Source organism: Cydia amplana, chromosome 1 (genome assembly GCF_948474715.1).
Source record: "Cydia amplana chromosome 1, ilCydAmpl1.1, whole genome shotgun sequence".
NCBI classification, from domain to species: Eukaryota; Metazoa; Arthropoda; class Insecta; order Lepidoptera; family Tortricidae; genus Cydia; species Cydia amplana.
Window position 1 is genome coordinate 14,045,226 of NC_086069.1, and position 27,983 is coordinate 14,073,208.

General features: G+C 39.6%; 1 protein-coding gene and 1 long non-coding RNA gene across 3 annotated transcripts in view; one reads left to right on the forward strand and one right to left on the reverse strand.

Moving 5' to 3' along the window:
- Window positions 1–27,983, forward strand: part of LOC134648714 (uncharacterized) — a 217,692-nt gene that overhangs the window by 21,284 nt on the left and 168,425 nt on the right. The window lies entirely within an intron of this gene.
- LOC134648202 (embryonic polarity protein dorsal) lies at window positions 875–27,151 on the reverse strand. Of its 2 annotated transcripts, none has more exons than XM_063502694.1 (8): window positions 26,807–27,151; window positions 16,789–16,854; window positions 15,234–15,390; window positions 9,966–10,118; window positions 9,411–9,592; window positions 4,339–4,571; window positions 3,211–3,366; window positions 875–2,253 (listed from the first exon to the last, which is right to left on the reverse strand). In XM_063502694.1, exons 3-8 carry the CDS (start codon window positions 15,338–15,340, stop codon window positions 1,015–1,017), a joined length of 2,070 nt encoding a protein of 689 aa, XP_063358764.1. In that variant the 5' UTR covers window positions 15,341–15,390; window positions 16,789–16,854; window positions 26,807–27,151; the 3' UTR covers window positions 875–1,014. The 2 variants fall into 2 exon arrangements, with proteins under 2 accessions (XP_063358764.1, XP_063358757.1); XM_063502687.1 differs by lacking the exon at window positions 26,807–27,151 and adding an exon at window positions 26,548–26,800.

A 27,983-nucleotide genomic window follows, 5' to 3' on the forward strand; every position in this document is an offset into this window, starting at 1 on the left:
CTTTTCTTGTCCAGGTTACTTTGAGCGTGGCGAAAATACATATATATAAATAAAATAAAATTTCTTAAAGTTAAGACATTAAGACACTATAATCCTATAACGGCAACTACTGGCTTCATTTAATAACATTTAAAGAGGAAAGACAGACTCCACTTATGTCCGAAATTGTTGTATACTTTGGCAAAATATCTAAAAGTCACTGGAAAAGAGACAAGATAAATCACCTCAGCAATTGGCGTATACTTAAGACAAAACGTAATTACTTGATAATTACAATGCCAATCATTGACATGATTGACAGATTAAATACATACATGAATGAGATGCCAACTAATGAGTTGTTTATCGTATAATCCATCACCTTACTAAGTAAAGTAAATAGTGTAAATACAATACAAAACTTACTGTCTTGCTTGTACGTAGCTAAGAAAGAATCTATATTCTGCGCCGTCTTCCGCTTTTTATTACTTAAATAATCCGAATCTAGAACATAGCAAGAAAACATAATTAACACACATTACATTAACACCGCCATATACAACGGCAATATGCATTCAAAATATCGTATAAAAAATTGTGTCGATGCATAATTATCAAAAATACATCAGTTGAATTATGATAGAATATAATAAATATTAAATCAGAGAACACTTTTTTTGGAGGATTTGGGTAATTTTGATATGCGTCGTGTCGACTCAACAGACGAAGTTGTATGTCATCCTACTACTATAGACGAAGAATTTTGACATTATACAAAACCTTCAAATTAAACTTAGCAGCCGCCTTTAGTTGAAGCAATGACGTTACTGTATTGTATCGCGTAATTGTATTTTAATTACATAATATATATTATATTAAAGTTAGCGCAGAGGCCTAATAAGTTACTATCCTAAGGAAAAAATACTAGAAAAATTTGGCTAAGTACGGGGCGGACTAGATTACTCAAGTCTCAGACTAGTGTTTATATATAAGTAGGCAGAAAATAATTGAAATTTTTATTTCCCTTACAACCGATTAATTTTGAAATTTGCTTCCATCTACCGGCGAATAGTAACAACTAGTTTCGTCAAACTCGGACACGGTAGCGTGTGGAGCGACCGCCATGTATAAAGCGTAATGTTCAGCATCAGTTAAATCCAAGTCGTCCTGGAGCTTTTTAAACTGAGAAGCATCCAAGGCTAAAACGCTTTCAGCCACAAGGATGGTATCACCATCAGTCGGTGGTAAGGGGTGTAAGCTTGCGGGTCGGGATAGACGAGTCTGAGAGGTTGTTTTCTCATTGTCGTCCCCGTGAAGCGAAATGTGGGTGACGCTATCCGCGTAGCTAAGGCCTGTACCGGACGCGTTATCTTTTAGAGACGTGTGCGACACGGACGACTTGAACTTGGACGGTCGCACGCCGGACACGCTGCTGACAGAGCGGCCCACCGGTTTACTCTTCTTGCTCGCTTTGCCTTCAGATTTAATACTAGGAGCGGGTGATTTTTCCTTTCGTCTAAAGAGACGGGAGAGGAAGGAACGCTTCTTAGGCGCAGGTGGCAACGCCGGCTCGCTCCTAGCCATGGTAAGTTCAGTTCGGCCGGTGTCTAAGTTACGCGTTATAGGTAACTGTCGACCCGGCTTCAGGAAGCTGTTCACGGAGGTCTGGGAAGTTTTAAAACCCTCGACCGAGGGAGTTTTACGAATGCGTTTGGGAGGCAAAGGAGGGGCGCGCTCGTCGTCCGTGTCCCGCTTGAGGGGCGCAAATTCTATAATAGGGCCGCGGTACGTCTGCACCTGAACATCCTCGTACTGCTCCGGTTCGGAGATCAGAACGGGGTTCCTGAACGCGAGCTGGAGGCTAGTGTAGGTGCCGGCGTCGTTAAAGTCGTCGGCGTCCTCGCTCTCCGCGCTGGCGACGTTCTGCAAACGAGTGCGATTCTCGGTATAGATCTCGTCGAGCTCCGCGACCTGGTCGAGGAGCTCGTCGAGGCCCTTCTCGGTTTCGAGGGGCGGGTCGGAGGCGGTGCCGTTGAGGTCGGCGATGTCCGCCTCGCCGCTGTCGCCGGAGTCGCTGGCGCTGGCGCTGTCGCTGGAGCAGCTGGCGCGCTTGTCGTCGTTGTTGTTGGAGTCGGTGCGGTCGGCGAGTAACAGAGACAGCACGGCGCGGTCGGGGAGCGCCTTGCGCGTGGTACCTGCGTAGTCGGGCGTGTACTCGAAGTCCACCGGCGCGCTGCGGGCGCCGTCCGATACTCGCTTCAGGAAAATCTTCACCTGCGAAAGGAATAGTACATTACTGCAGACGCCGGGAAAGAAGGGCTTGCCGGGTGAGTAGGTATAGCCGGCCGACCGTAGGGAGGCCGGATAGTGATACGAAGCCGGCAAGACCTTTTCACGGCTAGGCATGTATAGTGCTTTTCTCAAACATGCAATGAAATAAAAAATACACCACTAAAAAAAACAAATTTATAATCTTTATAATAAAAATCCAACTTCACAACAAAAGTTTTTTAATTTTCCTTCCGATCCCGCCATAATTGTTTTTTTTTTTACGGAAGTCGTCCGTATTTCGCGTGTGTATTGTTCGAATAGACCTTTTTAGGGCCATTATACACAATCTGATAATAAGAATCTCAATTTCTATAAATAAAATAAATGCAGAGGATTTTAAATATTGTCTATGGTCTCTGGTGACTTACGTATAGACAAAATTTTAAATTTATTCATCAACACATTGAATCATACAGATTCGTATTCTTAATATCAGTACGTTCGTGTATAACAGGCGTTAACACGGATATTTTGGTCCGATAACCATTCATTCACTAAAAAAAAATATAATTCGGCTGTTTAGCCTGTTCATGGACACAGACCCCATGTTTACATTAGAATTAAAAAAAAAATACTTCCCGGCCTAGGCCTTCAATTTCGTATGAAATTCCTTTACAGTTCTCTGGAGTTGCTCCGCCCTAAACGTGATACTTCGAAGCCTGATATAACGCCCGGAGCGACGACATTTCATTGCATGTTTGAGAAAAATCACTTTTGAAGCTTGATTCACCGCCAATCTCGCTTAATACCTATCTGATTCTGTAGACGTTATATTCGACCAACTTCGTGTCAATTTCATCAATAGAAAGGCGACCACAATAGAAAAGCAGCCGTCAAGTCAACGAGAGCGGCCTAAGCCTGAAGTCAACGAGAGCGACCTAGGCTTAGGTAGTAAGTTACCTTGACGTTTTCCATGCACATGGGGTCTCGGTAGGCCGGCGCCTGGAAGGCGATGGCGACCTGTTTGTGCACCAGCACGATGTTGGCGGACGCCTCCCACACGGAGCCGTCGTCGAACGCCTGGCTGAACACTACGTCCACGTCGTCGCGGGTCACCTGAACAAAATAATAGTACATTATTGTCGAGGTTCGGAAGTAGCTACTTGCTGGCTGAGGATTCGTTTTAAACGGACGACCTTGGGAGTCCGTTTAATTGAATCCGAAGCCAGCAAGTAGCCTTCCAGCCGAGTCATATATAGTGCTTTTCTCAAAAATGGTGCAAGAAATAGAAATGTTTTACAGAAGCAACGTTCTAATTTTCACAGAAAAAAGTAAACCATTAAAAAGATTTGCTTTGCCACCTTTAAAAAAAAATAGAAGTGTATTTTTCTGCTGAAAATACGCCAACCTATTTGAGACACCTAAATAGTCGCGGTACCAACATTATAATAATAAGTACTGATTATCTGTTTGGCTGTTCAATGGACCCATGCCTTCATTTCATATGGCCATTTCAACTTTTAAAAAGTTTGGAACTCGTTAAATAATGGAATTTGTATGCGACATTGCAGTCCCGAAATCGAGACTGCAATGTTTTTAACTTTTTAATTTTTTGAATGACCATAAACTACGCACTTCGCGACCTATTTTTTAACCGGCAACGTCGACTTTGCCGTCCATTTTCGAGAAAAATTGCTTTAAACGGATAGTGGGTCAACAACTTTCTTACCGCCAACCGTCGAAAGACAAAAAAGTAGCCTAGTAGGTAATGTTTTGTGTGTATGTCGGCGGCCGATCGTAAAATCCAGCAGAACATGGAATTCCTAGGCATATCGTTAAACATGAAAATCATTGTCTCGTTCCCTGGGTCGACGGAGGCCCTCTGTGCGTGGCTCCTATTTCTGGACAGTTTGCCCTTCGCGCATCTGAAGCAACCTAACGAATCTATCCTACCTATCTATTGATTTAGTGTGACTACCGTCAAAACGTTACACAGCGACTTTACGATTAGCCGGCGACAAGTATAACTGTCCCGACACAGTAAGAATAAACCTAACGGGATAATGTGTACTATTAATCAGTTTTTACCTTCTCACAGAGCAGTATGAGCTCAGTGCCGCCGCGCACGCTGGCCGCGCACGTGCTGAGCCGGTTGATCTGCAGCTCGCACATGGCCTTCTTGTCGTAGATGATATCCGACACCACCGGGATCAGCGCCTGCTTGATCTTGCTAGTGTTGCCACCCGGGATGTACACTTGGAAGCAAAGCCGGACGGCGTTCAGATCGATGTTTTGGGGTTGGTTCTTGTGACTGAAGCCAGCTGGAATGGACATGATATTTTACTTTATGAACTCAACGTTAATACGAAAAGTGAACAGGATTCGAAAAAAACCAGAAGTTATGGCGTGCCGAGTGTAATTTGCGACGGAAGATATGGCCACAGCGCGTTTATTACGCTGAAAATATAATTGTTTAAAATTTTGCTCGTCAGATCTCTCTAGTGATTAAGCTAAGCAAAACGCATCTAGCCATCTATGCCGAAAATATGAAGTTCGAATCCAAACGACTTCATACTAAGGTTAGACGTAAAAATCCAAAACTTTTATCGAGGTCAATTCGATTGACCGAATATTTCTTTGAATTAAGTAATAATGGTTATATAATATGTAGTATATGTATTATATTAGACCGATGGCCTAGCGGTAAGAGCGTGCGACTTGCAATCCGGAGGTCGCGGGTTCGAACCCCGGCTCGTACCAATGAGTTTTCGGAACTTATGTACGAAAGATCATTTGATATTTACCAGTCGCTTTTCGCTGAAGGAAAACATCGTGAGGAAACCGGACTAATCCCAATATGGGCCTAGTTTACGGTTTTGGGTTGGAAGGTCAGATGGTAGTCGCTTTCGTAAAAACTAGTGCCCGCGCCAATTACTGGGATTAGTTGCCAAGCGGACCCCAGGCTCCCATGAGCCGTGGCAAAATGCCGGGACAACGCGAGGAAGATGATGATGTATTAGGGCCGATAATGGCATTCGGGCCGGCTGGAGCTACAAAAGAAGTATTTCCGTCCCGCTATTCCCGGCCATGACGCGCTGCGGCCAATCGTGTTATTTTCAACTATGACCTGCAGCAATCTAGTTCGGTTATTAATTGCCGGCCTTATGCAGGTTATCACATTTTAACACAGAATGGAGTCTGACACCATAACAAACGTAGCATTAGCCATAATAAAACCATGCATCGTTATAATGACTAGTAAGAGTAGTAAGTATCTACACTAAAGGCCGTGGCAGGATAAGGGACCATCTTGTGCCTTAACAGCTTTTCGACCTAATTTTTTTTCTGATGATGGGTCACGCCATTAGTAAGTGTTATACTAAATTTCAGCATTCGCCTCGTCTTATTTTTGGACAAAAAAAATAAATAAGAAAAAATATTTTTCATGAATAGTTGAATTTAAATGCAACTAATTACTTCGTGCTTTGCATGCATGCTATATGCACTTAGTTAATACCCGCAATTTGTCCCTATAAACCGGATAACACTCCATATAACAATGGTGCATCATAACAAAAGTAAGGCCTTTATTAACGTGTTAATCTGCTAGAAGATGGCCTTTAAGATGTTTTGAATTAAATACCTTACTCATATATTAATTACTCAAAGCACTTTAGTTGCGAATTCAAAATATTTTGGTCGCTTGCAAGTATAAGTAGAAACATATATCGTCTTGTTTTCGTGGCACTAGTTGCATTGTATTCGTAATTACATATTTCTGGTAAATCGTGCGTTGCGATATACAAACGGAATCCCTCAGTACACGCAAGCCAAGTGGGACAGTCAAATGGGTCATAAAGCAGTTATAGACGCGTTGGTTCCCGCCACGAACACTGATAGAATAACGCGATTGGCAGTGAATCTAATCTGGTTGAGCTTTGTTGAATGATTGATGGATTGTGTTCGGGTTTGTTATAGCGAACCAGAAATCGTAATAGAGGATTAAAACTTGATCTATAATTATTTAAGGTAGCGAATATTAGACTAAAAAACAGAAATCATAATGATAATACCGGGTAAAAAGGACCCAATTCTGCAGTTAAACGGTTTTTAAATGAGTCAAGCGATGCGACATGTTCTTTGCATGATGTGATGTCATAGTTTGTTATTTCCTTTTAAATTTATAGTAACATATCGTTTGGACGCATCATGGAGAATGGCTGAATCGATTCATTAGGACATTAGCCTTTTTAGGGTTCCGTACTCAAAGGGTAAAAACGGGACCCTATTACTAAGATTCCGCTGCCTGTCCGTCTGTCTGTCACCAGGCTGTAACTCATGTACCTTCATAGCTAAACAGTTGAAATTTTCACAGATGATGTATTTCTGTTGCCGCTATAACAACAAATACTTAAAACAAAATAAAATAAAATAAAATATTTAAGTGGGGCTCCCACACAACAAACGTGATTTTTTTTCCGTTTTTTGCGTAATGATACGGAACCCTTCGTGCGCGTGTCCGACTCGCACTTGGTCGGTTTTTATATAATTATTAAAGTAATGCCTTTATTTCTAACCCTTTGAACGCCACGCCTGTTACATACATATATACCTACAACGCGCCGTCGTAAACCTTACCGAAATGCACGAAGGCTGAGCGCCTACCGCGAACCACGTTCGACGTGTTGCCTCTCTGTCGCACTTGTAAATTCGTACGTAAGTGTGACAGGGAGATAACACGTCGAACGTGGTTCGCGGTAGGCCCTCAGATATTACACCGTAACCGTGCGCGTCTGTTGACGTCTTTGAATCTAATCATTGAATTCATCCAGTATATGCAGTTATAAATGTACTAGACCACGGGGACCGTAATAGACAAACGTATTAATATCAAGTCAAGTGTCACATTGGCACTAAAGTGTTTGATCATGATCATATTAAATTAATTAGGTAAACATACCTACTCGTACCGCGGATAGCGACCAGACAGATCAGTGACCTTTATCGCTATCGTCGAGGAATGCCCTGTGGGTCGATGATTATTTTAATTTTAAACGTTATAAATATCGCGCGAAATCCATGAAGACATTTATATAATTTATTTCTAAGGTCAACCTATAAGTGTTTTATCAAACAATGTTTGTTATTTAGGTTTTGTAAATCTCTGATTCAACTTCAAGTCTTTGTGTCACCATGTTTTGACAAAGCCGGTTCATCGGTGTACTGTTTATTACCAGGCCTCGGAGTTTTTTTAGCACGGTAAGACTAAGGAGAGCTATGGAGTCTTTGTTAACATTAAAATTAAGTTCATACTCATACTCATCCTCATTAATTAAGTACAAGTAAATTATGTACAGCTCTAGACCTAATAAATATCAGCGATCATCACAATAACGAAATACGTAACTATATATTCATGACATAATGTGACATCTGATTTACTCATACACATATTTAGGTAAAGAGGTTTAATCATAAGTGGCCTATCACTTAAAAAAGTACTTAAGACATGCAACCTATGATTATAAACATTGGTAATACGTATTCGACATATTAAAACGATATTCCATAGATATTAAAACTGTTTATTATTCATTAAGGTTGATATAGAGCTACAATATTTTAGAATAGTTATGCGTTACTCTTCCTTACGTCTACAAAACAGTTCGTTCACACATAATGGGCAGTATAAACGTCGTAAGTCGCATTCATGGGCATCATTTACAAGACACCAATAGTGACGGCAGCAATCTTCACAATATCCAGTTGATTTCATCCCTTCATCTTTAAGAGATATAGCCTCACGAGGTAGTCCTTTGAAGAACATGTCAACGTAGATTGTATGAGGAAGTTTCAAACAGTAAAACGTGGACCGCATATTTTCTATCTAAAATAAATTAAAACAATATAAACTGAGTGTAAATAATCACGCTGACACGGAAACGCTACAATAACATTATAATAACTTTACTTGATCCAAAACTGGATAATCATTTTCGAAAAAATCGTATGCCTCTCTTATAAGACCAATAACTTTCACCATTGCAATATGGTACAATGCAAAATTTCAGATATTTGTGGATCCGTCATAATGAAATCAGCAATTTATTCCGAAATTTGCCTTAAATGAATATATTGAAGTAACAAATCATACGTCTTAATATGTTGATACATGACATATGATGTCATTAAGTGCATTATCTAAAGCGGCCAGTGACAACGTATAGTTCCTTATCTTAACAGTAATTATAGTATGTAGGTACGTTAAGTACTTAAATAAAATATTGGAGCGATGACACTGCAATATGGGTAATATAATAATATTAACATACACATATACATATTATTACTTTTTTATAATATAACATTTAATTAAATATATGTAAACAGAATTAATTACATATAAGTAGTCTAAGTATTTATAAAACGATTCGGACGAACTTAATTAATGAGGATGAGTATGAGTATGAATTTAATTTTAATGTTAACAAAGACTCCATAGCTCTCCTTAGTCTTACCATGCTAAAAAAACTCCGAGGCCTGTTTATTACGCAACGACCAACTATTTCTGATTAAGCTTTGAAATCCACTAATTACGCCGAAACCTTTTGACAACAACAACTTTGATTTTTTTTAAATATAGATTCAGAATGCAATGGAATGGAAAGCATAGTTGTAGGCCTCTGGTCGGCTACAGTAATAGGTAATTTTCTATTTTATCATAAAGTTAATATGGGGTGTGGAGAAGGCATATAAAATTTTTGTTTGAGAAGACCGTCATAGAGCAACTCTCGTATTTGTATACGTACTTTGCTGACAGTCAGAAAGGAAGAGCTTCGCTCCTTCTGCTCCGACCTTCTGTTAGTGGATTATGTGTACAAACGCAAGAGTCAGAAGCTAGGGAAGATCTTGTAGACGATCTTACCTGATATACGGTCTTGCCACATTGACCTTATTTCCTTGTCTTTAGTTGTATAGTTTGACTGGTAGAAAATGCCAAAAACATTTTTTAAGGCTTCGTCACACAGGCGCGTTTTCCGGGCGGAGCGTGAGCGGGCCGTGCCGCTTTTACATATAAAACGCTCACGCCCCGCTCACGCGCCGCCCGCAAAACGCGCCTGTGTGACGGAACTTTTAATGTAGGAATAGGTTACACTCACTCTTGAAGGGGTCGACTTTAATCTCCTCTCTGACGCGCAGCGCCTCCGCGATGTCCTTGCGCTTGACGCACTGGATGCCGAGATTGCTGAACTGCACAATGGAGGTGTCCGTGGTGCACTCCACGGTGCACACGCCGCGGTTGCACAGCGGCTCACGGCCCACCAAGTTGTGAGGGTGCGGCCTGAGAAATGACCACTACTATATGTATACACAGGAACACGGGACTATACAAGTTCGTCACTGCTATTTGCAGTGGTGTAGGTATGTAGGTAGTAAACTCGTTATTTAAAAATGTACAAGGTAAATTCCTCCATCTTACTCGGTCCGCATCGTTTTGATGCTGCACTAATCCGAAATCGCACTTGTTCAGTTTAATATCACCACCAAAATAAAATCTCATTCCGCTCATTCGTCAAATAAAGCTCAAACACAACGACAGCTCGTCATTCGTAATCCAGGCCAGATGTGTAGTATTTGTGTTGTTGACTTGGATTAATCTCAAAAATGTCAATCTTTACATCATGTAGGTGTAATAAAGGTCAGTGAAGCCTTACCTGTACGGCTTGTCCCTGGTGACACAGGACACAAGCACGACAAACCGGCCCGTGTAGCCGACCACCTCGATCGTGGGGTAAGTTTTCTTGTCCGACGTACTGTGCACGCCGGGAATGGAGCCTGCCGACCGCCCTTCGCACTCATATCGAAACCTGGTGACAATGTAATTTAATGAAGTTATAGAATAATATATAAGAATTATAAGTGGCGTTATTCATAAACGTAGGTATGTCAAATCTAACATGCCGTTGGTAATCGCTTGATCATACATATCTGTCAATCAATCAATCATCATTTGTCATTTTGAGATTTTTCCACAGACTTGTCATTTTCGCGCTCGCGCTCTATTCTAATTCTATGGATTTTTCAGTGAGTATTGTTTTTTTGATAAAAAGAGAAAAACTGGGATTTTTAAGTTTTATTAAACTGCCGCTATGATTTTTTTTTTATATTGCACTTGATCTTAATACCCTGCCCCGTGAATATTACAATGTATTAATTAACAGCGCGGTTCATCGTCATTATTCTCACTTTGACCTTTACAATGGAAAGACAATGGGCAGTTTAGGTATCAAACGAAAACTCAGCAACGGTTACATTTTTCGTTTATTCAAGAAGTTAAGTCTCATAACTCTCATATCATCTCTTGTCGCATTGCATATTTTACTAACAATAAGTCTTATACTCGTGCTGTTTTTATTCGACTGGCAAGTCAAGAAAACAAGGAGTGTATATTTTCAGGATTCACGATTGAACAAAGGAAACGTAAGTAGTCGCAGTTAAATTTCTACCTACCTACCTACAGTTCTAGTAGAAACAGATATACGTCAACGCACACATCCATCCAAACTCTTGTTGAGAAACTACTCGTAACTGCTTACTATTCTATTAGTACTATGGAACAAAGTCGTGACAAGTCAAAACTGTAGTAAACATACAATCATCGGCAGAGTGAGATAGCCGGGCCAATTACCAGCCATTGACAGAAGCCTTTATTACCGCCATTACAGGCAAATTATCGCTTTTTCTATCGCCTGCCTTCCGATACTTCCTACATTTTTCCTGTTTGCTTATTTAGCTTAGTACTCGCAGCATGGCTCACGCGTAGCAATAGTCATTTTTAGGGTTCCGTAGTCAACTAGGAAACCTTATAGTTTCGCCATGTCCGTCTGTCTGTCCGTCCGCGGCTTTGCTCCATGATCGTTAGTGGTCGAAAGCTGAAATTTGTCATGGATTGGATATATACATCAGTCACGCCGGCAAAGTCGTAAAATAAGAACTAGAAAAAAAAATCGTGAAAGTAAAGCTTAGTAAAAACTTTCAAGGAAAACTGTAGCGATTCTGATCGGTAAAGCCGTGTTTGAGTTTTTGCAAAAAGTATATTTTGACGGACGGAACCCTACCCTGAGCATGGCCCAACATTCGCCTGGCCGATCTTTCATGTTACTTTGTGCTAACGTTAACACAGTTAGCTGGCCGTTCATAAACCTTATTGCATCGAAATAAGGCCTGAAGTATGTTGCCGTTAGTATTAAGTATCGGCTAACGAACCCAAGGTAATTAGTTATTAATTAAAGAATCATTGATAACAATAAACTAATAATAATCGACTCATTGGGACTTGAGCTAATATCGGTTCGATTAGGTATGTACCTGTAATCCCCCGCAGGTTGCTCACCTTGTCGTGGTGGAGGGGCTTAGTAACCGTGGCTTGGTCACCCACGGTGAAGCGAAGAGGCAACCAGGGCCGGCCTGTTTGAGGTGCGGGTTGGCCCGAGGAGGACGCTCCAAGTGGGCTTGTTAAGCCCGCTTGTGACGCGTTGGAGGTGGACCGTCGAGGAAGAGAAGTGCCGGTATTTCGGTGAGCCGTTCTGCCTATCTTCGGCGGCCGAGGTGGGATCGCAGGGGAAGAGGCGTGATGGTATTACGATATGCCACTCTCCCTATCCCCTGTGAACTTGGCGGGGCCGTTCCGCTGTAGCGGCGTTGGTGGGGCTGCAGAGGAAGAGGAGTGTCGGTGTTACGATGTGCCGTTCTCCCTATCCTCTGCAGCCGAGTTGTGGTTTTGCGGCAGAACCATAGACATGATCAGTCGCCGGGCGCCGGGGAATTTTCTGGCGCCCGTGGCTTCCTTGTGGCGGGCTCGGGGGGGTCCGCTACAGTGCAGAACGGAGGCCGAGGAGGAAGGCGCGTCGAACCTTCTGGCGCGCCTAACGTGAAGGGCCTTCGGGCATTCGCGAAGGAGCCGCTCGTAGGCGGCTGCCGCCGGTGGGGTCGCGGATGAGTACGCAAGCGTTCCCGTAACCCCACCGATAGGGCGGCGAGGCGGCATATAATGCATTTTCCCCCCTAATAAAAAAAAAGGTATGTACCTGTAATGACCTAAACACTAATGGCGTTAACACTGATTTAAACTTTCACGATTTTTACACATTATTAAATTATACAACGGATTAAAATATACGCGATTAAGTCCCGTTGTATAATTTAATAATACTAATGGCGTTATTCATAAACAGCTGCTAACTTAATCAGTTGATGATCGTCGTTTGTCCCTATCTGTCGTTATGCCATAGAGAGGGACAAACGACGATCATCAACTAATTAACTTAGCAGACGTTTATGAATAAGGGGGTAATCTTGCAAATGATAATTCCGATGAACGTAGAATTTACGAACAGTATGGGACGATGATGATGATGGTATCCTGTTATCCCTCAACAGGGACATAGAGCTCTCAGAAGGGATTTTCATTTTTCGGGGTCAAGCGCAGCCTCCTCCAGCTCCGCCCAGCCGAGGCCAACTGGTGCAGCCTCCTTTTCCACTGTGCGCCTCCAGGTGGTACGTGGGCGGCCTTGCCCCCTTTTTTCGGGAATTTTCCAAGTCAGCCCTTGCTTGGATATGTGGTTGTTTGGCCTTCGTAAAACATGACCTATCCAGCGCCATTTCCGCAGAAGTATCTCCTTAGCTAACTAACGGGTTTTGTCCGGTCAACTCCCATAATTTAATATTGGAGATGGTCCGTGGCCAGTAGACTATGGATATGGGACGATGGGGGAAAAAATAATGACAACTATTGGATTACAATTTTGCTACATTGAATAAGGGGTTGGGATCATTATTAGCATTTTACACCAATTTAATTAAGAAAGTTCACGTAGTTTGGTTATGAGAGGAACACTCTAAAGCCGCCTGTAACTGTATCGATGTCTGTGGTCTGTACATAGACTGCGTACTCATGTAGGGCATAGATTACTCACCAGATTCCATATGATGAAATGTTTACCAAGACTACCAAGAGTCAGTCACCACAGCGGGCGTTATTGGTAGGTCAGATAAACATGGCGTCCAGTTAGACTATGTAGCCAGTGTACCGTATTGTGTTCCGAAATTACCCCAAAATGCTACATAGCCAGTGCGAATCCGGTCAATAGGTACCGATCCGATGTCGTAAAATTAAACGACAAGCCTCAGCCATCTGGAAACGATCTACCACTTTTAAGCTAACAAACGAACATTATAGTCCAATAAAATCTTCGAATTTAAACTGTTGTGAGACATACTAACATTGAATAATTTTACCTCAGCAGAATACCAGTGAGTGTTGTGACAGTGTAGTGGACATAGTGAGTTCGTGCTGTGTATCGCTACAAGTGAAACATGTCGCGCGAGTGACTTAAAACAAGCGAGTCTAAACCGTAAATTATTCAATAAAATCTTGTAAAAATAATAAATATATTAAATCAGAAATACATTTTATACGATATATATCTAGTCTAGCTATATGTATATCTATAAATTTCATAGTACATTTAGGACCTTATTAGTAAATACACTCAACCGCAATTATAACGGGTCACATTATACATAAGCAATAAATTCTTCAAATTGACTGCTTGATATTTCATAGTAAATTCCTAAAGAGAACTCAATCGATAAGGCATATTATGTTCAGATTTGGTTAGATGAGTAGAGGTATCAAAATCAATACTGCAGTTTTAATTCAATGTCATAAGTTGATTACATTCGAGCTTCAATCCCTAGACCATGCTCGTGTTAAATTCGTATCATATCATAACAAAATGAAAACATTAACCACTAGTTAAATCTGAATCGGCCCGGCCTCCAAGTCTAAAAGGAATTGTGAAAGTAGCTATGTTAGCCAGAAAGTGAGCAAATATTTAGTTTAGTAACAGTTATGCCAATATTTGGATTGAATTATTTCGTACGTGGGTACATAAATAAACGTACTTAATAACTGTGTTGATTATGAGTTTATGAGATACGACTGAATATTTTCGAGATGTTATTAACCATTAACCCTTATCAATAATACAACTTCATTGTACAGTCGACGTCAAAGAGAAATTTACAGCCAAAGTAACAAAAAAATGTTTACACGACCTAAATGCTATGAAAATAAAGTCGTGTAAATAATTTTTTGTTTTAGTCGTAAAGATCTCTTTGACGTCGACTGTACACTGTCATTGTGCTGACTTGTACGGAACCAAGGCCAAGGAAATGTTACGTTATTAGGTACTTATACTATATCAAAAGTAAGAACAATACATACACATATTGATAAACTAAATGATCTTGATATAAGTCCTGACATAGTTGTCGCGTATAAGTAATTATACCATAGGCATATTGGAGCACAGACTTTCAGTGTAGTCTTTCTTTACTACACTCTTTACGCTGCTGACATAATCGCCTTTGAAATATCGGAGACGTGAAATAGTTGTGTGACGGCAGGGTGTATAAATACTGCGGGGACGTCACTGAGGGACGTCGCGTCTAGTCCGTCGACAAACGCGCGGCACTGATGAATGCGCGAGCGGCGATCGCGTCACGCCTACTGATAAAACATGACACGTAATCCTTTATAACTCCATCGTGAGATTTGTGATCTCAATAGAGATCGCTTCAAAATGGAGTCGATTATACATGTAATCTTACTAAAGTGTTGGTTGGGTTAAATTTAACTTAATTCAACCTAATTATGGAAAACAAATAGTACACCGTGCCTTATGTAATAGTAAAAAAAATGAAAAACGATATTTAAAATGTGTATGAGCGTTTATACATATGTTACATACGTACTACATATACCATAGATATTGTTACTCGTAAAGTGCTGAATTAATTTAATTCAATAAATTGTTCGTAACTTTTCTGCCAAAGGCTAGGTAATTGATAGACATGTAAAACTCGTAAACCCACTATGTTTATAAAATGAAAAACGTCATGTTATTGTATTGACTTACCGCAACGACTTGCCGGCCGGTTGCTCGATGATCCTCACGTAGGGCATCTTGGGAGCCCCGGAGGGCTGCGGCACCGACGGTGGCGGCACTGCCGGCTGCCGGTACATCTCTTCCACGCCGACGCCGAACGTCGGGTCCGCTATCGAGATGGCATGTACTGTGCAACGAAAAATTATCATAAGTATACTTTTTTGAATATCTATATATTAGCACTGTGAAAGGTATAAAATGGATGATTGCTGGGTCGAGTTCTAACAAATACGTTTGTTGGAAAGAGAGGCAACAGAGAATTTGTAACTGATAGCTTTGTGAATTTGCATACAGCAGCTGTATTTACATACAGCTTGGCTGTTTGTTTATAATTTTTTGCAATAGTATATCTACTATAGCAGTAGTAACTAATAAATTACATTTCGTGTTTACTACACAGTAAACCAACAACAACATTGCTAGTGAACTTTTTTTAATGCGAATACTCACGTAAGGAGTCAATGTAACAGCAATAATAACCCATTTCACACAAACAATAGGTACCTTCACATAGGAACTAACCAAGAGTGGACGGCGCACGGTTATACGGTTAACTCTATTATTTGACTAAGAAGAGTCTACGGTTAATACATAATAAACTATTTGGCACATTTTACACTCTGCACACAAACGAGCCATCCAACCAGTCGATCAACATAATACTGAATCAACGATAGTAACAACAAAGTATAAAAACCATTCTAGAAGTCGCTTACGACTCTTGGATAAACCGCGGGTTTTCCCCGACTACTTGAATGGGAAAATATTTAATATAAAAACCACGTAATTATTCAATACCCAGTGATCGACTGAGCGAGCCTACGTAACGTCATAATTTGCATATTTATTTCCCATACGAATTGATGGCCTAATTATGCAAATATTTTCTAAAATTGGCGCTAAAATGTCTTGAAATAGATTTTCCCAATCCCACCACACACTTCTGAATTTGTGTCAGAAATCGTTAGACTCTATAAGTCTATATTATTAATGAAAGTGTTAGTTTAGTAGAGTGAGGTACCAATACTAGCTGCAATCCTTGTCGTCAATATTCAGAGAAGATATGGAAGCATCGCAGAGGCTAATGCAGTTTCTCAGCGCGACAGAGACCGAGCAAAGTCGAACGCAAGAAAAGAATATCCCATCAAAAACATTACATACAAAAATATGCAAGTCTCGCAACGCAATCCTTCTACTACAAAAAAGTTTTGAGATGTAATGTGAAACCAAGTCGGTTATTTTAGTCAATGCCAGGGGTTGTTAAAACCGTATCAATGAGATATCTTTAATTTTTAATACGTATAATGAGTTAGAAATTGGGGATGTAGCTATCTTGAAGTGACAAGGTGTGAAAGTGTCATTATAAACGTCATACTTTCATAGAAATATACTTTGTCATTAAAAAAGTCTAAGCATATAGTCAGCTTGTGATCCGACTACTTCACGGCGCATCATAATCCAGATTCTCTATGAACAAAATTGACATAAAAGAAACTAAGTACTTGCGTTATAAAATAATACTTACACACTTCACTTATGTTCAGGTCGGAGGGAGCCTCTTCGTCATTGTGCGCTACACCCTGCAGGGCGTCTGTGGAGAAGACAGAGGCGTCACTCTTACTCATCTTTAAAATTAATTTATTTTGTATACTCATGGACAAATTTAGAGGAACGCAAAAAAAGGTTTAATTACTGGATTACAGCACCTAAAGTAATTTCAAAATTAGTCATTAAACTTTTTTTTTTGCTTTCCTCTAAATTTGTCCACGAGTGTATAATGATTTTTTGACTGTCACAATTAGCTTCCACCCAAAGGCATTTACAATAAAGTTAATAAATTATAGTAGAAGACGATTTTTAAACTAGACACAGTCAAATCAACAGACAATGCAGACATGAAGCTTAAGCTTCACAGACAGGGTGCCTATGCGACTAATCAATCATTATACTACGTAGGTATATAGTGTCACGATGACGAGTATAAATGGCCTCCCAAACCCAGACCTTATGGAATTAGAATATGGAAAAAATCTACAATCTGTTTAGTGCAGGTACGGACGCCGAATACAACATCAATGCATGCAGCTAACTGCGTTTCGCACTTGAGTCAGTAAAAAATACGAAAATATTAACCACAACAATTCGGGAACGGGAAATTAAATTCAGGAAAGGAGATTAAATGTCGTATAAAGTACATATTTCACATAAAACAAGACCCTGAATGACTTGACGAGCTCACTCGGGAGGAGTCCAATGATCAGTGAGTGCAATTAGGCAGTGCAACTCCACGGTAAATAGGTACTTAAGGTGAATAGCAAACTTTTAACATCAATAACATCTAGAAGCGGAAGATATCTAAGGCAAAAATATAACCCACGCACACCGCGCATGCATGCATTGCAAAAAGGTCAACAAACTTGTTACTAAATGTTTGTCTAAAATTAGTTTTGAAAAGAGAAAAGATATGTAGGTATTGACTTGTCAAAATGAATTAATCAGTCCCAATAACTTATTTAAATAATATCATTCACGTCTAAGTTCTAGTAAATCAATTCACATATAAATACGCATTAAAATATACATATAAATACATATACGTACAATGTTTGTAAACAAATCGTGTAGGTACTTACTAAGTTATGGTCATTTAACAAGATACCGGTTAGTTGGACGTTCGTGCCAGGGACACCGTGTTTGTTTACGTTAAAAAAATAACACATACTCTGGCAAACAAACTTTATCCGTAGGAAAAGGCGCGAAATTCAAAATTTGTATGGGAGATCAATCCTTCGCGCCTACATTGATCAAATTTGCCGCCTTTTTCTAGTAGCAGAGTATAGTAAATAGTAGGCAGGTATGACTGCACGACTCCACTACACTTGTATGTACATACACTTACTGCTAACTGATGAGGAAATTTAATTACATTTAGATTTTTTTCTGATTTTACAATCATAATTCGATTACTTAGCTATAAGCATCATCATTATCCGGGAAACGAATAACTAAATATTGAGTATGGAATGTTATTATGAGTATGGTAGGGTTATTTTTTACCTTGTGTTGTGACTTGTCTCCCTACAAATAATTTTGAAAATGGAACTATTAGCTATAGAAAATAAGGTAAGTATTATCTATAATATTTTATATTAGGAGGGCAGTGTAGGTATCTAGGTCTCGTCGTCTAGTCATTATACGAGGGGCGTTCAATAAAAAGTGAGAATGAGTATGTTATATACAACTTTTATTAAATGTTATTTTATTTTTCGACATAGTCACCTTTTAGCATAATACACTTAGTATATCTTTTTTCCAAACTTAAAATTCCATTTCTAAAAAAGGTTTCATCTTGAGTACTTAAAAAATCTTGTACTGCAGCGACTACCGCGTCGTCGTCTTCAAATTTCTTGCCTCTTAGGTATTCCTTCAATCTCGGAAATAGGTAGAAATCACTAGGGGCGAGGTCTGGTGAATACGGAGGATGCTTAAGGATATCGAACCCAGCATCACGTATTGCAGCCATTGCAACGGCGGACTTGTGTGCCGGTGCATTGTCCTGATGGAACAACACAATTTTCGAGAGATTACCTCGCCGTTTTTCACGGATCTCATTGCGCAATGTTGCTATTTGTTTGGCATATAAAGTGCCCGTAATAGTGGCTCCATGCTCGAGATACTCAATCATTACGACCCCTTTACCATCCCAAAAAACAGAGCCCATGACCTTACCGGCAGATGGGCCCACCTTGAATTTCTTCGGAGTTGGAGATGATGGCCTTTTCCATGTCATAGACTGCAGTTTCGTTTCAGGGTCGTAATGATGGAGCCATGTTTCGTCCATTGTTATAAATCGCGCCAAAAAAAGTTCCCGGTCTTGCTGTATCAGGTCCAAAGCTTCTTGACAAATCTCGACTCTAGTTTGTTTTTGTGTGTCAGTAAGCATTCTGGGTACCCAACGCGCTGATACCTTTTTCATACCCAAGCGTTCATGTAAAATATTATGCACGCTCCCCGTTGAAATTTTTACATTTTCAGCAATAAAACGAACCGTGACACGACGATCCGCCAAAACTAAGTTTTAGACTTTTTTCACAATTTCTTCAGTTACTGCTGTAGTAGGGCGTCCGGAGCGGGGGTCATCCATGGTCGATGTTCTTCCACGTCTAAATTCGGCGCACTAACGTGCGACTGTCGAATACGGAGGAGCATTAGACCTTAAAGTGTCTCGTAAATCTAAATTGACTTGGTCCGTAGAAAAATTTTTCAAACACAAGTATTTGATAACGGCGCGCAGTTCAATTTTCTCCATTTTCGCTAACGTACTCAATAGTATCGCAAAGATATCGCCGTATTTTTTTTTTAAACAAAAAACAGTTAGTTTTTTTTTCATGGCAATCAGCTAGGTAGATTAGCTTTACCGGCCAGTATTTACTTTCCTAATATTTAAAGAGTTTGCATCTCATTCTCATTATATGTTGAACGCCCCTCGTAAGAGTCACAACTGTCACAAGCCTCACAACACTAAGCTTTACAATATTACGAGGGGAACACTTTAGTGAAGCAGCTTTTTCTATGAACTTTTAAGTTCATAGAAAAGGCTGCTTAGAAATCAGATATGTAATAAAAAGAGGCATATTATTTATGAACTTATAACTCTTTAAAAAAAATTGAGGTATAGGTATGCCATTTGGTTGTTACTTGTGTTTAAAGGGGCCCACTGATTAACAGTCCGCCGGACGGTATTGGCCTGTCAGTTAGAACAAAAAGTTGACAGCTCCGAACAACTGACAGGCCGATACCGTCCGGCGGACTGTTAATCAGTGGGCCCCTTAAGGATTTCTGGCACTTGTAAAATTGTACGTCGAGCGTTATTCCAATTTCGACCCAAGATTTTTTTCGTGTCACTATTTTAAGCGATTTTCATTATGGGCTCAGCCAACAACAGAGTTACAATAGGCTTCAGTTATATTTTCATAATGAAGCCTAGTTCACATACGTATGTAAACATTCTTAAAATTTCAAATTTGTTCGCTTTTTTAGTAAAAAGTAAAAAGTCATTTAAGGGGAAGGTATATGACGTTTTCGATTTAGACCTCACTTTGCGCAAACAATTAGTTCAATAAATGATTAATCTGCATTAAATTATACGTACATTTATTCACGAAGAAGCCGTGTACCGACTCTTCACGCCATAATATGAAGGCAAGGAGAGCAAGATTTTATGTATTGTCTTTCTTCTTTCAATGGAACGTTTTTAGAGTTTTTGTTCCTCAAAGGAGGCCAGTGGTTAACACTAAACTCAAAACGCTATCTTAAAAAAACTTGATGGGTCAATGACCTGTCCCAGTAATGAGAGGTAGTGTGCGTGAAGTGCGCTTGTGTGTGAAATGAGGTAAATTAACAGAATCTGAAAATTTACCCATCGCTCCCGTCACCTTAACTGACAAAAAGCTGCTGCTGCTGTGCTGTGTGCGCTTCAGGATAATCCTATCCTAATGATAATTTGTACGAGTAATCAAAAAGAGTTAAAAGTACGCATTAAAATAAAGAGTAACGGCCTAATTACTTCAGCTTTTTCTATTCTAAACACTTTCAGAAATGAACACTTTCAAAATATGAAACAACTGGTTGATTAAAAAAAAACTATAAATGATTAAATAATTCTACTACATTCCATTTAAAAAACCCTAAAAATACGACAGGGCCAAGAGTACGTAATTACGTATTAAAGCCAATGGGAATACCTAACTATCTCCAAACAGTCAGATTTTTTAAAGTTGAACTTAATTCAAAAGCTACGAGCGAACAATTCGTCACTACGTCACTAGATTTTCCTTATCCACCTATACGTATTTATAATTTGAAATTTACCACCTACGCATACAAGTTAATGTTTTACCAACTTACTAAGTACTGATCGAAAGGTTTGTGTTGAGGAAAGTTTTTCCTGTATCGGTAAAGAATGTACATACCTAGGGAGGTGAATTCGTAAATGCTCCAGATCGCAGGTGTATGCAGGTGTATAAATATGCGATCTGGGGCTTTACGAATTACCGCCTGTGGTTTGTATAAAGTTTTACGTCCTGCCTCTTGGCCAGGAAGCACGAAGCGGGAAGAAAATCCCACTTACGGGCGTAGGTGACGTAAAAATAATTTCTCCCTCTTTTTAAACTTTTGCAGCTCTGTGTACCTAAACTACCTAATGTATAGGTTTTTAGACACCTAATTTGATACGCACTTATACTCTGCGTTTTTAACTATAGTTTTGTGTAAGTTGTGTAACTGGGTAGTTTTGGAGCGGGACCCGCTACCCTATAAAAAGGTCATATCTAAAATTTCCACCTTCATATGATATTGGCTTTGTATTGGCTAATATTAGTCGTATACCTATAGGACTACGTATATAGTTTGTTTACAAAGAGTTACAATTTAATACGATTAGCCACATTATCTAGTCTAGGCAAGAGTGTAGAGTAGAATTCAGAACAATAGATCGATAAGAACGAGGTAAGTACCTTCCTACGTTGCATCGATCCTGGACACGTCGAAGACACTTAGAAAAAACCGGCCAAATGCGACTCGCGCACGGAGGGTTCCGCACCATCAACAAAAAATAGAGCAAAAAAATTGTGTTTGTTGTATGGGAGCCCCCCTTAAATATTTATTTTTAGTATTTCTATCGCGGTTCATGAGGTGGTGACAGACGAACGGACAGACCGACGGACAGCGAAGTCTTAGTAATAGGGACCCGTTTTTTACTCTTTGGGTACGGAACCCTAAAAAAGTAAAGTATAGCCATAGCCACTCCACTTAAAGAGGGTCCGATATGACGTCTATTTCATTATAATGGTATTTTTTTTAACAAGAGATATTGCGTTGCAATCCTGGTATCATAATTTTGGTAGTCTTGGTTTTCTTATAGTCTGTGCGGAAAGAAAATAATCGTGGAATATGTAGGTATATGGAAACCAATACATTCTACGACTCTTCTCTTTCCGCACAGACTCTATGAGTAAGTTAAAACTGCTTTTTATCATAGAAAGTAAAGTATAAGTTAGCAATTAATTTTACTTTTGAGATAGAGCTATTCGGCTTAGCAGGGCAGTATGGCCAGTATGGGTAATTGAACTATTTTCTAGAGATGCACCGGATATCCGGTTACTATCCGGTATCCGTCCTATCCGGCCGTTATTTTAGTATCCGGCCGGATACCGGATAGTGACCTACTATCCGGCCGGATACCGGATAGTAAAATTAACACATTTTGGGGTAAAAAATGGAATCTAAAAAACAGTCACGGTCATAATGCTAACGACACAGTAGATAGAAATGAATACGTAACCAATGTCACACAATACACTTATTTGTTTACACAAAAATACGCGCGTAACTATAAACGAACTTACTACGTAATGACATGATAAAACTCGTTAAGCCGGCTTCCCACGGCCCGTTTTTTCACAGATCTGACCGCGCCTCTACAGGCCGAAGATCGTGGGAACGGTCGCATCCGACGAGGCCTGTCGTCACCCGTCCGATCCGTCGGGAGTCGGTAACTTCAAAGGCGCGTCGCGGCGCGGCGCGAAGGTGCCTGTAGGGGCGCGTCTGCGTCGGTTCATTTCACCTGGGACAGCGCACAGGCCTCGTCGGATGCGACCGTTCCCACGATCTGTCGGCCTGTAGAGGCGCGGTCAGATCTGTGAAAAAACGGGCCATGAGAAGCCGGCTTTAATCAACCGCACAGGCATCCACAGGCATGGCGCGATCCGGCCTGGCCTGTAATAAACACGGGCCGTGGGAAGCCGGCTTTACGATCCTAGAAATGAGTCCGCGCGAACGTTCACTACGAAACAGGTCGAAACCTGCACGACGCGCACCTGCTAAACTCAAAATATAGGTATAGTTCCGCCGGCCGAATATCCGGCGGCCGGATACCGGATATTCGGCCAGAGTCCAGGCCGTATATCCGGTATCCGGCCAAACAACTATCCGTTGCATCTCTACTATTTTCTGTAAATTTAAGGCCTAGTAATTTCGGAGATGAAGGGTTCAATTTCCGCCTATTTTCTTAATGAACTTCAAAAAAATCTTATTTTATTTACGTTACTCGTTATGGTTTCGGCTAAAACCACCGGTTTCGGTCGAACACTACTACTTTGTTACCACCTCAATACGGACTTGTTACTTATAATGCTTTTAATATACTCTGGTAGAACGAGCTTTGCTCGGAAAACATATAAAAACTCGTTTGCGCGTTTTCCGGTTTTTCGCCCCCGAAAACCCCCTCAATTTCATCGAAATCCTTAGAGCCGTTTCCGAGATCCCCGACATATACATATAAATAAATATATATATGAATGAATTGCTCGTTTAAAGGTATTTATTAAGACAACCAGGTTGTACATGTACTACTCCATGTAATAGTACTATGTGTCTTTGTTTTTTCTTGCCTTTTAGGACCGGTTTTAGGTGGTTACTAGTTTTAGGTAGGTACCTATTTAAATAAATAGGCTAAAGATATTAGATAGGTATTCATATATTGTATTGCACTTTATCAAATAATAAATAGGTGATTTGTGATGTTACATAATGCAAGTTGCTATAGGTAGGTAACTTATACCTGATACAATACATGAGATTAGTCATCACAGTAAAATAAGTGCCTCTGAAAGATACCTGTGTAGTGTAGGTACATAACGGTGCCCTATTGATATTCCGCCGAAAGAAAGAAAAATTACGCCGATTTTTGTTTCGCCGACAACGATTCGCAGACGGGTTGGTTGGCAGAGTAACGATTGGCCGAATCGAATTACGCATAATACCTAGTCTTTTGCGAGTAGTCAATAAGCAGAACATTGATACGCATATTTACTATTCGTAGAATAATCATTTAGTAACTGTCATAATTACCCGAGAAACCATTGGTCGAAAGTTCGAAACACAACAGGTCGAATGTTCATTTGGCGTGACTAGCAGAACTTCGAATATTCTTACCCCCAGGGTTACACCAAGTTACACACAATGTTTTTCATCACACTTGCGAAGAAAAAAACTAAATTTTAATCGAAATAATTATAAGTTGAGATTTCAAATATTTGCGATGCACCTGATGATGATGATTGTTCTGATGATAATGATGATGATTTTTTTTAAGTAGTACCTATGTTCAGCGATTACTCCGGCACCTATGGTCCGATTTGAGTAATTCTTTTTTTGTTTGAAAGAAGTTACCTTCGATATATTCCCATAATAATTTTGGTTCTGATCTGATGTTGGAATCCATGAGGAATTAACGGAACTCCTCAATATGATTTCAGTATTTTCTAAAGTAACTCAAGCATTTCCTCCCGTAATCCACCAATTTGATTAGTGCAATTGTAGCTTTACCCTCGTGATCGTGGTTTGACACTACATATTCGCTAACTTCTTCGTAACTGACTTTATATACATATACTTAACGCAATTACTTAAAAAATGATAATATTTTATTTCATCCTTTTATTTCGAAAATAACGACTTATATGTTAAATGTGAAACGTTATTCGCTAAGCATTGCTTAAACAAAACGATTACTCTGCCAAATGGAAATCGTCCAATAATAGTTCTGCTAATTTACACAGAAGCATACTGAACGGTATGTGAACCAAGTGTCTACATAACGTTAGTCTACCAAAAGTTACATTTACAAATAAATGACTCTGCAAAACGATGTTCCGCGAATCGTTGTCGGCGAATCGATAATCTGCTAAAAGTTTCTTGGAGAATCATTAGGTACCCCTTTTTAATAAATAAATATTCATTTTTGTCTAGGGAGGGTAGGTACTATATCTCTGAGAACCGGAAATAAGGGACATACATTAGTATTTTTTTGTGTCCTGCATGACCTAATCTAATCTATGAAAGGAAGAAAAATATAGTTAGTAGAATGGTCAAGACACTCTAAAAACAAACACAATCTAGTTAGATTTGTGATCATTAATCATTTAGATACCTACCTGTGTACCTACATGCAAACTGAAGTGATTTAAAAAATATCAACAATGAAATTATTCAAGGGTAGGTGTGTCATAGCAACAAAGTCAGTTAATAATTAAGAGTTATTTATTGCCAAACCATGCAATGACACATAACAATAAATAAGACAATTTGATATCAGTTTTGTGTTAGGGTTGGTGGTGTTGATTATGTTAAATGCATTTCAACTAATTTCTTGTTCTTTTTTCCTTATATTGAATTAAAATCATGTTTAATAGAATGAATCATGAAAATATTGCCACATATAAAGGGAAGAAAAATGCCTTTTTTTTCAAAGCAGTTATGGGGTTTATATAGTTAATATACAAGTTATTTAAAACCATTGATTAACTTATGTATTATTGAATTTATGTGAGTTTGCATTTTTTTTGCTTACAGTCAGCATTAAATAGATAGTAACAGTAAAAGTGGCCAAATTTCTCAGAACACATCTTTATTTCTGTGGTAACAAAGGTTTGTTGTGATATATTTGGCCACATTGGCTGTCACTATCTATTTATTGCTGACTGTAATTTGCCATGAGTATTGATGTGTCATTGGTAAGATGCATCCGAATGTAAATCATTATAAATCTTAGTTTAAGGAAGTGTTTGTCATACCCTTTTAGGGTCCATGAGATACTTCTGTAAATGCTGTAACAACTCTTGTTTTTACCATAGTGCCATAACGATTGATTGATTGTTTCTAAAATTGCGATATTTTCACATGGAATAACTATCAAAACTTCTGATATTTTTGTATGCAGCGAATATTAATTCAAACGGCTATTGTAGCCTTCTAGTCTGCCATACTTTGTTTAGTGATTGATTTGTTGCATTTATAGCAGTATTTTAGACAGAGACAGATAATCAATGTTATTAAGGGCACAGGAAATCACTAAATAATTAAAACATATAAAATATGTTTATGTTTATAATGTCATTCACATTCAACAACATGAAAACAACCAGAATGATTTGATAAGGGCAACAACATCAATATAATTGGTTATGATAAGGCCGGTTATATCAAAATAATGGTTAAACACCTGATGGAAGCAACCTTCTAGTGCGCGGCCAGCTTTCCAGTTATTTATAGAACACTCCACCACAGCACATTACATCTACTAAAAGCTTCCAATGCAATTTCTACTACAAATATGTAGATGCAATAAGTGTGCCTCTAAAAACTACATGCCATAAAACAAGTGCCATGAGCGTGACCGTGTCCTTGCATCCAAAACAATTTAGGACAGGCATGCATCGTTTACCTCCGATGTCGTCCATCGCACTTTAATACGATTAAAAATGCGTTGTCGACGCCACTCAGCGCTCCTTGGCGGTCGCACTCGATAATCAGATCGCACATTTAATGAAATTCGACATATCACTGACCGCTACGCACTATTAACAGCGAAATGTAACATAAAACTGTAATCTCGAACACACCACCTCACTCATCAAACTTTTCCGATTGAAACTAACGCACGCGATCGAACGCCACAATACCGATGTAAGCTAAAGACGTACCTCCATGAGCATCCTATAATAATAACTGTCTCTTCGTTTGTCCAAGGAACTAGTTATCAAGGTCTCGTCTCGAACGTAGCACGCACGGTTCCAAGAAATTTATCAGAGGTTATGTCTTGACAACTGACACTTTTAGTTGATTATTATCACAATAAAAACACTACGAAGTTCATAAGTAAGCCGATGAGACACGAATAGAATTGGAAACTTTAACGGGTTGGGTAGAAATATCACTTTAAACACCTTTATGAAGAAGGAAGAAGTGAGCGTCACGACAAAAATAATGAAGGCGCGTTAGTGTGCGTGAGAAACTTTAGCGTCAAACGTCACACCACGCACACCAGCACACCACGGAAGACTGATGGCAATTGGCCACACCGCCACAGTTTATCATGAAGCGTTTTTTTGGATTCTAAACTAAACCATGTTTGTGTTTACACAAAACAATTCTCTTTAAAAATTTTTGCTTCTCTATTGTTTGGCTCTCGGAATAATGTTTGTACCTATATACTTACTTTACTCTTTGATGTTTGGCCAGACAGCGAAATCGACTCCACACCACACTACACTCGCGTTCGCGGCTTCGCCCGCGATTCACGCACATAGTCTGAGGGCTTACCGCGAAACACGTTCGACGTGTTGCCTCTCTGTCGCACTTGTAAGTTCGTACGTAAGTGTGACAGGGAGGCAACACGTCGAACGTGGTTCGCGGTAGGCCCTCTGGAGGGGGCTAAGGACTCAGCCCATACATACTTCAACATACTAAAACAGTGAAACGAACTGATTACTGCCAATACCCGCTAGTATGGATGGAGTGTAAACGGGTTGTCAATTCTATAGTGTGTCAAAGGTCTGTTTGATTTCAAACAGAGAGAGAGAGAGAATCATACTATCTTTGTCTAGCACCCAAAAGAAAAGGATGAGTATAGTTTTTTTGTTCCTATTTACGGACAAGATTTGGTTGACCCAGTATAGTTTCATTGCTATCCCACCGGAGCGCTGTAGTATAAATGAACTTTTGAAAGGGACATAAACAATACAAGAAACTTTTTTCATGTGCGCAAAAGAGATAACACTAATATTTCACTTCACTCTTCTCTTTACTTTGACACTTTGACTTTTTTTTTTTTTTTTTTTTTTTCTCTCTGTTTTGGCTTTTGTTAGGTTAGCCAATGTC